A 12,274-nucleotide genomic window follows, 5' to 3' on the forward strand; every position below is an offset into this window, starting at 1 on the left:
GAGTCCCCTGTGTGCCTGAGAGCCCTGTCACTGGGATCGGGGTAGTGGGTGGCAGGGCTGCAGCTCCATACAGACCCCTACACTCTCCATACGCACACATACGCACTGTTTTCACCTGCTACCCCTGTAAACACGCCCCTGAGACATCCATACAGACCTTCACATACATCCTCTATGCACTTCCCCTATACACGCCCCCAGAAAAGATATATACATCCCATACAAGCCCATAAACACACCCCTCTATGCTTCCCCATACGTGCACCCCATACAGTCCCCATACACACAGTTTACACCCCCCATACGCACCTTACACAGCCACCACACCCCTGTACACATCTCATACAGCGCCCTCAGATGCCCCTCACGCACCCCCCACATACCCAGCCCTATACACTCCCCTGTACACCTCACCCGACTTAGCCGCCCCACCGGCGTCAGCCGCGCTCCACGGGGGCTGGGCCGGGGGGACCGGGGCTGCGACCGGGGTCCTCCCCATCCCCGTCGCTCGTTGTGGCGGGCCCGGGGCTCCCCCTGGCCCGGCGGCCGCTGCCTAATAAGGCTCCGAGGCGGCCGCCAGCCCGCGCTGGCGGGGCAGGGAAGGAGTTAAGGGAGCCGCGCCGACCGCAGTGAGTATCGCCGCCGGGCACCGCTTCCCCCGCCGGCTCCGCGCTTCCCCCGCCGGCTCCGCGCTTCCCCCGCTCCCGGCGTGCGAGGGGCCGTGCCGAGCGGAGCCGTGCCGAGCGGCAGGTGGGCTGCGGCCGGAGGGGCTGCGCAGCGCTTCTCGACCCCGCGGGGCGGCTGCGCCCCGGGCCGCGGAGGGGCAGCCCGGGGGCGGGCACGGGTGGGGGGTACCGGGGCATCCTCCGGAGGGGGAGGTGGAGTAGGCGGAGAAGGAGGAGGGAAACCTGCCTCTCCGGAGGGACGAGGGCGCCGCGCCGCAGTGGGCCAGCCCGGCGGCGCGGGCTGCGGGCACATGCCGGGCTCGGAGCATCGGAGCCGGCGGGTTCCCTGCGGGCGGCTCAGCCCCGCTCCCAGCCCTGCCCCTGCAGCAGCGCCCGCGGGGCTCCTGCAGAGAGAAGAGCTCACCTACGGCTCCCCTCCCTGAGTGCGATAATCCGACAGCAAGCAAACCTGGTAGTAAGTACTTGTCATCTTTTATGTGCGATTTGTTATAGTTTTATTGTTCTCTCTTGGCAGGTAGCAAAGGATTGTTAAGAACAAGCATTTATAGGCTAGGCTGTAGTGATCATCTCTTTGGCTCTCCCTTGGACTTCTGAGCCTTTCAAATATAAGGGTGCATATGTGGAGGCACGTGTAGAAATGTTCCTTCACTGCACGGCTACATCTTTCATGTTTCAGACAAAATGTGTTAGTTATTTGGTTTTTGGGGTTTGTTTGTTTGTTTGTTTTATCTTCTGCTGTTCTCAAAGTAGTTTGTACCACACACTTAGGGTCTCAGAGAAGGATAAACCCTGGCGACACCACTTAAACATACAGCATGAGGATAGGGAAAAGAGATGCTTAAAATCATTAACTGGGGGGGGGGGGGGGGGGGGGCTAAGGAGGAGGTGAAATCACTTCTCTGCATGCTGCCTTCATGCTAGGGAGCAATATGCTTTTTGGGATTCTTTGCCATTTAAATCTTCTTTCCTATATGTGCACATCTGGACTCTGGCCTGGCACCGCTCCCTGCACTTGGACTGGAAGGGAGTGGCATGGCAAACTAGCAGGGACTGGAGACCAGTGACCAAAAGACAGACAATCCTTCCCTTCTTTTACAGTTTAAAGATACTTTTTAGCTCCAGCTTTGTCTTCTGCAGAGTAATACTTCTGCCAGAGTCAGGAAGCAGACACAAGTGTTTTAAAGCCTAGATTATGCTCCCTGCAAAGGGAATGGCTGAGAGGGTAAGTGCAAATGACCTGGTCCCACACACCTTACTTCTGAGGGTTTCCAAGCATTGAACCCTATGGAGGGTGAGCAGAGAGTTACATGACATACAGAAGGTGTGTTCCCCGCTAAAACTCTCCAAAATGATCCCACCTCTCAGGGGAGTGCTGGAAATAACATTTCTGTCAGTGAAGCTGTAAGGGAAGGAGCAATTTCTCTCACATTTTAAATACCAAACAGAACAACTATCTCCATCCCCTTATTTCCTGCACACATGTCTTTATTTTTTTTTCCTAATGACTTGCATTATTATTCACCAAATATGGTATGTGTCTTCCTGTGCCACTTTATATTTGCTGAGATGTTTCTGAAACTAGGCTCTAAGAGCACGTTTTAGGACCCTTCTGTTTTTAAACCAGAATTGTATTTACTAATAACTGTCAAATGGCACAAATAGTTAATTTTCATCTGGCATGTATCCACAGCATTTTGTTTCCTCAAATGATTCTACTCTTCTGTAGCTAGTCGCTATGCGCACTGTAGTTTGTAATGCAGTTAGTTCTCACTATAACATATTTCCTTATTACACCTATGTTACACTCATCCTTAGCATTTTGCATTCTAACCCTACAGGACAAGTGTGTTAACTCCAGCAGTAGCTGGAGTGACTTGGTTGTAGCAGGAGAATGTTTGCCACCAGAGGACCAGCCACTAGAAGGATAGGCAGCACGTCCTATGCTGGAGTGTGTGATGTATTAATGCTATTTAACCTTTTCAGAGAGACATGAGCAGAATGAAACTGCCTGGTTTAATACACATCACAGCTAGGATTTTATATAAATGTGGGAGGCTCACACTAGTTAATATCACTGACCCAATTTTTATTGGCCTTGTAGGGAAATCTTAAAAGGGCTGCTGCAAAGAAAGTAGAAATCTGATACTTTGCTGTTGCAAGCATCTCTCCTAGCTTTAGTTGCCTTGCTGCATGGTGCAAAGGAGGATGAAGAAAATAAATCAGTGAAGTTTTGTTGGTTTGCTTGTGTAATGCTGAAAGGGAATTTATAAAATCTGAAGCAAGAAGTGATTACATATTGTCATTGGCTTAAGTTAAATGTAAGAGATGCATGATTTTTCGCCAGTTTTTGGTCTGTTTTGTGTTCTCCCTGACTCCTCCTTTAAGATCATTAGGACTTCCTCTGGGCGATGATCCTACTTTTACAGTCAATCAAAATCCATACCAATATCCTTACACAGGCCAAATACACTGTATTAGAAAGACTATAAACCAACAGCTACAAATTACTTTCAGAGCCCTCCTTAAACAAAATGCAGATGTAAATAGAGTTCAGAACGGCTCCAAATGCTGCGCTTTAAAGTTGTGGATGTCTAAATCCGGAAAGTGTGCTCAGAAGCTCTGTTTGAGAGCCATGTAGGGAGATGGCTGAAGTTTTTGGTTAGACTGAAGAACTGGGAGCCATAGTCTGTGGTTGTTGGACTCTTCTACGTAGTTTGGGTTCAGGCCTGAGCATGGACTGGACTGGAAGGGATCCTGGACTGTTTCATCCAATTTTTGCAGAAAGACTCCTTCATAAACTTGTCAAGTTCATACTAAAACATGCTGCAGTTGCTTACTTTTGCTGTGTTTAGAAAAGTTCGATAGCTTTTCCAAACTTCACTCCACAGGCAGGAGCTAGGAGGTAACAAAAGTAAACTTCTTCCCCCCACCCCTCCTTGGCTCCTTAGTACCCTCATCTCTGATGCTGAATTATTCATTTTTAACCTCCCACTGGAAGGTAGGATCTCCTTTCTCTCATTGCTCTAGAAACATGTTGCTACACCTGTTACAGCAGACTTTTAAAACTTTTTCTGAGCCTAAATGACAACAGTGGCATCCACTGTTCCAGACGGGATTTTAGCAAGCCCTGTACAGCTGCCTTCAGCCCCTTCACTGATGGAAATGCTTCCGCGATGTACATTAGAATTACATATGCTGTTTGGATTTCAGCACTGCATGAAGAAAAAGTATGATTAATCTATAGTGCTGAAAAGGGTTCATTAGTGAAGCCAGGTGGATCCAGGTAGGATGGACTCTGGACTTTTAAAAAAAAATTTATCACAGCTTTAAATGTCATCTATGTTGTCTGTGATTACAGTATGGGTTTTGCTAAAATCTGGGTATTTCCTGAGCAATTGTAAAGGGTCTGTTGAATGTGCTACAGCAAGGTCTGTCTCTAGTAATGTCTTTATTAAGCCTCTCTACAAACAGAAGAGTAAACTAATTGCCAGACTAACACATCATTTGGCTCTGTGAACAAGCTACTGAATGCTGACTTAGAATGGAAACATAAAAGGATCATTTACAACCTGCTACATGAAAGAAATACCAAAATTAAATGAAAATACATTTGTACTTCTGTGGTTGTTGCTGTTGCCATCAAAGATGATAGAAAATTCCAGTTTAATTTTCCTGGGAATATTAACTAATTTCATAAACATTTTTGCCTCTCAAGTTTCAGCAGCTGCACCCTATATAAAAGCTAGAAATAGCTGGTTCTCCTTTAGTAGGAATGAAAGGGGAATTGAGCTCTATAGAAATGAGGAGATTAGAGCTCCATGAGGCATATATTCATTTAATGCTGCTGGAAACCAAACCCGCTCAAATAATCTTAACTCTCACTTCTGGTGAGCAGAAATTCTAGGGGAAAAAAAATTCCCTTAGTGACTTATTAACAAAGGCTTTTCAAGTTTACTGGGATTTATCATGTGAGCCTAATCTACCTTTTGTTCGTCCAGTTGGCAGGGTTTAAGATTTAAAAGGGTCTGCAGAAACTCCTCCCCCAAACTCCTTATTTAATTAAGAGGCTTGGTGCATTTTTTACCTTTGAGTCTTCCATTTATGTTGGAACAATGAGTTGGGGTTAATATAGTGTAAAATATTTGTGAATGCTATATTGTAAGCAGAGACAGGGATAAAAACAAAAACTCTGGCTATACCTTCATATGTACACTGACCTATATGGGGTCACTCAGAATGTCTGGAAGTGAGGCCACTCCTCCATAAATACTGAAGTCTCGATACAGGTGTGTAACTCTACAACAAATTTCTCTGCCTCTGTAGGTGATTAAAGAGCCTGGAAGCAACTCAGTCTTCATTTGCTTCTATGGGAGCTCTCCAGAGTCATGGGTGTGCAGATAGATGCTTTGCACATACCTCTGTTTCACATATTTTGCTTTAGTTGTTCAGCAAAGACAGACTGGTAGCTGTGGTTCTCTCACTGGTTCCCCCAGTTTCTTCTCCTCCCCCACTCCATTCATTGCTGTGAGCATCAAGTTGCAGATAGAACGATTTCTGAGAGAGCAATGGGATGTAGATCCTGCCAAAGGCAATTAAGTTCTTAGGATTACAGTGTGCCTTACAAAGTGTGCTCTTGCTGAATCCCTTTCCTCTTCTGCTTGCTGGCACAAAGCAGTTTCTTGGCACTTACCTTTGTTATAACACATCTGAGCACTGCTAAACTTCACTACAGTGTGTCAGATCTCTAAATAAGTCTAACAAGCTGCAGTGTCTTTTGTTCTGAGAACAGTCTTGGTGATGGTTCTTCGGTTAGAGTCAGCTTGACCTCATCACCTCTGCTGTAATTGGATTAAATTCACTCACTGGCCAAAAACATGGCCAGCTGATGGCATATTAATTATTCAGACTGAATAATTTTTGTATGCACAGGATTCTTGGTGCCAAAGGCATTTTTAGGGCTTGTGATGCAGCTGATGTGCCATAGTATACAGAATTGTCACCAAGAGATGTTTTCAGTTATTTTCTTTATCAAGAAAGGATTAAACCAGACCATCCATTGTGTTTGAAAGTAGAAGATATAATCTGTGGGGGAAGAAAGAGATGCTCTAGTTGCCAGTCATATGCATCGCTTGCTGCTTCTTCTTGAGGAAATGTGATAAATTGCTGAGATTCCACAGGTGGTCTGAAGCTGCAGACCTCCTGGCTGAGGAAGGTGAGTGATGGGATGTGCTGTTTTACACACCCACTGCAGTTTATTTCTAATTGTTGCACAGCAGGTTAAGACCATTGCTCTGAGTTGTCTTTTTACTGCTTCTCTTGTTATTCTTCAGCTGCCTTGAGATCCTGGGGTGTTTGCAGAGGAATAGGATGATATCTGAACAGAAAGATGTACCCAAAATGATACCAGAACTATGTAAAAGGGTAATCTGACTGCCAAGCCTGTAGTTTCATCCCAAAACCTTTTATATACCATCTAAACCAGTGTAATTCAGTTTTCAGTGGGAAATGCTGCTAAGTAGCAAAAATCACTATCCTGATTGTTAACCTCAGCAAAATATTAGGAGATGAGTGGGCAATGGGGAGACCAAGGACAGAGTTGCAAATACTCTTACAAAGAGCATCAGGGTTTGATGGGCTGGAGAGACACAGTGGTACTTGGTCTGGCATAGACACTCTCTGAGATGTTCCAAATAATGAAAGGATCCCTGTTTTGTGAGTTAGCTGTTCTTACCTGCCTGGAAGTATTGCAAGCTTCACGTTTGCTTCTAAGGCCTAGAAGAGTTGTATTTTGCAGACAGCATGAGTGAAAGGAACTACCGGCTCTTAGCTCTGATCAGGCCACTGTTGTGTTGATTTCAAGGTGATGTTTTCTTAATTGCTATAAACTGATGAATACTCAGGGTGCAAAACAATAAATAAACAAGGTGAGGGATGTGAGATTTTCCATATCTACTAAGAGACAGTCACAGTTTCATTTACTGTGTAAACATGAAGTGCAAATAATGATGCCTGCTTTAATACCCCATTATAGAATGTATGTAGTTGTGTAATCATATTTTCTGCAGTGTTAACTCTTATGAAGTTGCTTGTCTCTTAATGGAATAAATATATCATTCCATTAATTCCTTATAATGATGCAAGCAGTTTATTAAATACTGAAGGCTTTTTTCATTCACATTTTGTATTTTATGTCATGTATTTGGAATCAGTGTAAAAAAAAAAAATTAAAATAATTTTAAAAAAATCACTGACCATGTCTCCTGAGCAAGGATTAACAGTGATGGGTAAAGAAAAAGTGTAAGGACACATTCTGTAAGGAGCATTCACAAAGTCTAGGTCAGGGAACAACTGTCTGTATGGTCTTACACTTCTGATTATATCAAAAGGAAGTTACAAAACAGAAGCAATAAGCAGGCTGTGTTTAAAATAAACAGGAAAGAGAAATTTGGCAAAAATGGTTTGTTTTACTTGGGTTATTTACCTTAGCTCTTTTATGATCATAAGTTTTCCTTTATTTTGGTGGAAGAAGAGGAAGGTATTAAGTCAGGGCTTCATGTCTGAAAGTGTGTTACTATCTCTCCACCTCCCTAGTTCCAAGTTGGAGGTAAGAAACCCTTTTCATTTTTGTGCAGCAGAAGTTTACTCCAGTGCTGTTGTGGGTTAGATTGGTAGGACCTGCCTGTACGCATGTAAGGGCTGATGTTGTGGCCGTGGTGGCCTCGGGGGTGTATCTAGGGCAGAGCCTGTGAGACAGTCTCAGAGGGAGCCCTGCCTTTGAAATGTAACAGCTGGTGTATGGGTGCCTCACCCCCAACATCAGAGCAGTGCAGTTCCTCTGACCTCGACAGAGTTGCAGCATTCATGGTTTTCAGTAATGTGGGAGCGAAACTGGGCCTATATTCTTTTAACTGGTCGATTTGGCAGCTCTTTTCCATATGCAGTCTCCATGCCAGTGACAGGAGCTTCCTGGAGCTGACAGGAGACACAAAAGACCCTCTTCTCTAAATCACTGGACCTTAAGGATATTGAAAGGATGTTACAACAAGCCTCATAATACACCATTGTCAGGCGCTCTCTGAAGATGCCTGCTGTGGTATCATACCTCTGAGCTTTCTAGAGGGGGTGTGATGACCCCACATGGAAGAAAATATAAAAGTAATGGTTTGGGTGGCTGTAAGGAGTTTTATGGCACTGCTTCCCTTGGCTGTAACTTGAAACCAGCTGGAGGTATTTAGTGCTGACTGAACTCGTATTGGTAAGAGGCACGAAAATATCTGAGAATGTACTGTGCAAGGTTTTTTTAAGAAGAGGTGCTGGCTTGTGTGTCTGTGAATGTGTGGGTGCCCCTTTCTCACAGACAGGGGAGTGGTGAAACAAGGTTTGTTTCATTTTCTTCTTCATTTCCCTTTCTTCTTCCTACTCATTTTCCTGTTCCTCCACAGTACAGCAGTTTTTCATGTTGCTGTGAAAATGTCCATGCTCATGAGTGGAATTAACACGTTTGAATGGAAGCGGCTGCTAGTTTTTCAAGTCTGAACTTCGGCGCCTTAACAGCATGTAGTACTCTTGCAGGAGGGTTTGTGGTGAGCTACCTCTGTGTTGCTGGCCAAATGGTCTTGAATCAGAGAATGATTTTTTTTTTAATTATTTTCTTGGCAATCAATGCAAACTTCTGATCACTGACTGATTCAGATACTGGGGAACAGGACCACCAAAACCAATTATGAAGTTGCTTACATAAATACTTATTCAGCCCTTTCCCTCGTAGTCTCCGCTTGCTGCACGCTGACAGGTTGCAGAGCCGCGGCAGCGCTGAGGCCAGCCCCTGTCCCTCAGGGGTGTCCCTGCCCCTGTGCCATGGAGGCCCCCACAGAATGTCTCCAGCCCGCAGCAGCTGCCATTTTCTTTCCCTAACACCTTGTACCCTGGTGCTTCTCTGGCTGATGGATGTTTTGGCGTGATGGTCAGGCTCTGCCATGTGGTGGTTTTCCCCGCTGGGGCTCCCCTTGGTGCCGGAGACAGCAGGAATAGTCTGGGACCAGCTTGGGGCAGCTCACGGCCTCCTGACAGGCCGCCCCGCTGTGCAACCTGTACCAGCTACAATGTCACTGTGTGAGAGATGTGAGTAAAGGTGTGACTGGGGGATGGCGGTGAGTATCCATGAGGGAATCCCCTCACGCTGAGGGGCAGGTGAGGAGGCAGGAGCTGTGCGGAGTCCTGCAGACGTGGACGGCCTGAACACCTACCAGGCAGACTCCAAAGCACTCACTCCATTTTGCCTCAGCCCTAACCTGTGGGACCAAAGTTTTATTGCAACTGATGGGGATTTTTGCTCTAGTTACATGTGTAAATCAACCTGAACTAGGTGTTGGGCTGCTTACTGATCAATTAAAAACATCTCATACAGAGTAAAAGTCAGTGTGGCTGTTTAAAAGGCTGTTTATGGGTTTTCTTCAAATGCTTCCAACCTTAGCAGAAGAATTACTTCTTCATTCTACCTGAAATTGTGCCATTATCTAGTTCATCTCAGATGACTAATAAAGTATTTAGTTCTCATTCAATCTATTTGGCTCTTATCTGATATGAAACTCAAAGTTATATTCTTTCTCTAAGGTATTTTCAAGTTATACCTGTGAATGTTGAGGTATGGAGACAAAATCAGTAGTCCTGGTTAGCCTGAACAGAAGTGGGGGCTCAGTTCCTGAATGGACCACAGTGACATCCAGAAAATGAGGTTGCAAAAGTTAAGGATTTGCATGGCATCTCAACAGCAAGGACAGAAAGTCAGACATGTTCATGTCCTTATCCAGGTAAAATAGTGTGGGCTTTACTCCTTTCTTCACATGCATGATCTTGACCTTAGACTTAGTGTAGTATCCTTTAACTACAAATGCTTTACTACTTCATCCTTTTTATTTTGTCTGAGATGGCAAAAGTAAACATAATTGTGTAAATACATTTTACTACTTGACATTATATTGGTTTGTTGTTTGGTTTCTTTTGGTTTTTTTTTTTTTTTTTTTTTTTTTTTTTATATTCTGTTGTACTTTGCTTGTCAACTAAGGTAACCCGCTTTGAATTTGCTGTGATTGTTCATCAGTGCATGAGTACTGTGAAGAATGTGTGGCAGGTACCTGTATATTACATCAGCAATGTATGGTTACTGATACTCATGTAGGGAACTGTAGTAACATAGCCTACTTCTCACCAAATTAAAGAGGAGAAAAACGTATGGTGTTTCATGTCCGTTCATGCCTGTTACATGTTCTGTAGTGAACAGAATTTACTATATAGCTTTCTAGTGCTAGTTCCTTTCTATCTGGTTTTATTACAAGCATGAGGTTTTGAGACAGACTGCATCAAAAGCAGACATAAGAGTTAACTTTGTCAAACGTTGTTAATTTTTGATTTGTGCAGCATAAAAATTTTTTCCCCAAGAACCAAACAAAAATATTTTCTTTTAAAAATGTAGGAGTTAAAAGATAATGAACTAAATTGAACCTCAAAACAAAGGATTTATTGTTTTGAAGACAAACTTGCTGTAATTGCACTTCCTGTGAAGTATTTTTTTTCTTCTGTCCAAGCTTATATTTCACTTACAAGACAGGAAATACAGCTTTGCTGATTAAATTTTTTTTGAGTTATAAATAACTTGCTGTCTTCAAAGACGGTGTTCATTTAAAATGTGCTTCTAAAATGAAACTTTGTGATGAGTTAAAAATTAAATTAAAATTTTTGTTTACCTGGATTGGTAAAATAATTACTTATGGATGTTTATACTGTGTGTACACATGTAAGAAGTGCTTTCAGGGAAAAGGGTGTTAAAAGAAAAGCTCTGGCACCTGTAACTGGTCTAAATTGTTTTATTTCGTATTCTTTGCTGTTCATATCTGTCCCTGTCTCACTCCCACCCCTGCCATGAGAAGTAATAAATATGTTTACTTTCTATCAACTTGCTCCTTTGCTGGGGTTAGAATACAGATAAAATAACAAAATTAATCCAGAAGCTGCAAAGGAGGAAAAATACCAGCCATGTATTTTTTTTATTGCATTGTTTATGGATATGTGTTGTTAAATACTAAGAGACAGTGGTCAGCATGGTGGCAGAAAGCAGATCTCTAAAACAATATTAATGTATGAAGCCATACAATGAATTCTGGTCTGTTTGTCACAGTGGTAGGAGTTCCTTGTCTGAAGGCCTGATGAATCTTGGTCATTGCTTATCCTCACAAGTGGTGTGATGTGTGGGAATGCTGAGTCTACCTAAAAAATTAATAACATTAAAACTGGCTTAGCCCAGCATTGAGTCCAAAAAGTTAACAGAAGATTCTTCAACAGCCTTTTTTTTGAGATCCACTTCTCTCCCTACCTCTGCAATTTCCACAGCTCTTATGTGAAGAATATTAGAGGATACATACCCATTTAGAACCTAATTTTCCATTTATGGACCTGTTTTCCAGTAGTTTGTTTCATTCCTTTTTTGAACCCATGGACATCCTTTGGCTTCACAGCCTCATGTGATAGCAAGTTCCAGAAGCTTGTAACCTGCTGGGTACAAGTATTTTGTATTTGAATGGGTTTATTGCTAGTTTCAGTGAGTACCGCCTTGTTCTAGTGTTGTAGGACATGACAAATAACAGTTCTGCATTCAGCAGCTGATGGGTTTTTTGTTATATCTAGTCATAATCTACTCTCAGCCACCTTCTCTCCAAGCAGAGTCCCAGCCTTTTTAGTCTCTCCATGTAAAGTATCTGCTCAGATTCCATTTGGTTGCCCTTTTCTGCACCCCTTTAACATTACTATGTCCTTCTTGGTATGTGGAGAGCAGATCACAATACTCAAGTTGTGGGAGTGCTCAGGCTGTGTGAAGTGGCAGAAATGCCCTGTTTTGCTCTCTTTCTGACGATGCCTTGCCTTTTGCTAGCTTTTTTGACTGCTGCTGAACACTGAGACGACGACTTCAGAGAACCGTCAAGGACGGCTCCAGCTTCTGAGTGGGAACGGTTAGAGCTGGTATTGCCGGGATGCATTACTTGAAATTTATCTACACTAAAGCCTACCTGACAACTTTTTTTCCTGATCAGTTTTGTCATTGATAAACATGCTGAGTAACACCAGAGCCAGCACTGATCCCAGGGATTGCCCTGCTGATTCTTCTCCACCTTAAAAAAGTGTCTGTTAAGCTCTATCCTTTGCTTTCTTATTCTTTCTAATGTGCTCACTCTTGAAGGTGAAGTGAATGAAGTTGGACTTGCCAGAGCGTGGTTCCCAGGTTCCCCTACACAGCTGGGAGTTCTGCAGGTAGGATCTGCGAGTCCTCCAGTACAGATGCTCTCTATAATGCTGGCTTATACACCTTGGCTAGTGGTTCCTCAAATTCATATTTGAGTTTCTTCAGAACTTGTGTGAACATTGTTCTGTCCCAGTGAGTTGTTAACATCTAACTTTCTTGTTTGGTGTAATATTTCATAAATTTACTTCAGATAGGATCTGGCTCCTCTGTCTGATTTGCGAAGAGTACAGTGGGTGTGGAAACCTCCCCGAAGATTTCAGCAGTAAGAACTGATTGAAAGAATTCACTGAGCTTC

General features: G+C 43.5%; 1 protein-coding gene across 1 annotated transcript in view; it reads left to right on the forward strand.

Annotated features, from left to right (window-relative positions):
- The first annotated feature begins 976 nt into the window (after window positions 1–976).
- Window positions 977–12,274, forward strand: part of MYLK (myosin light chain kinase) — a 217,669-nt gene continuing 206,371 nt past the window's right edge. Inside the window, 2 exon segments of the mRNA XM_074910281.1 lie at window positions 977–1,015; window positions 1,017–1,140. Of these exon segments, the coding sequence (XP_074766382.1) occupies window positions 977–1,015; window positions 1,017–1,140 (163 nt within the window).

This window comes from Athene noctua, chromosome 7 (assembly GCF_965140245.1).
Source record: "Athene noctua chromosome 7, bAthNoc1.hap1.1, whole genome shotgun sequence".
NCBI lineage: Eukaryota > Metazoa > Chordata > Aves > Strigiformes > Strigidae > Athene > Athene noctua.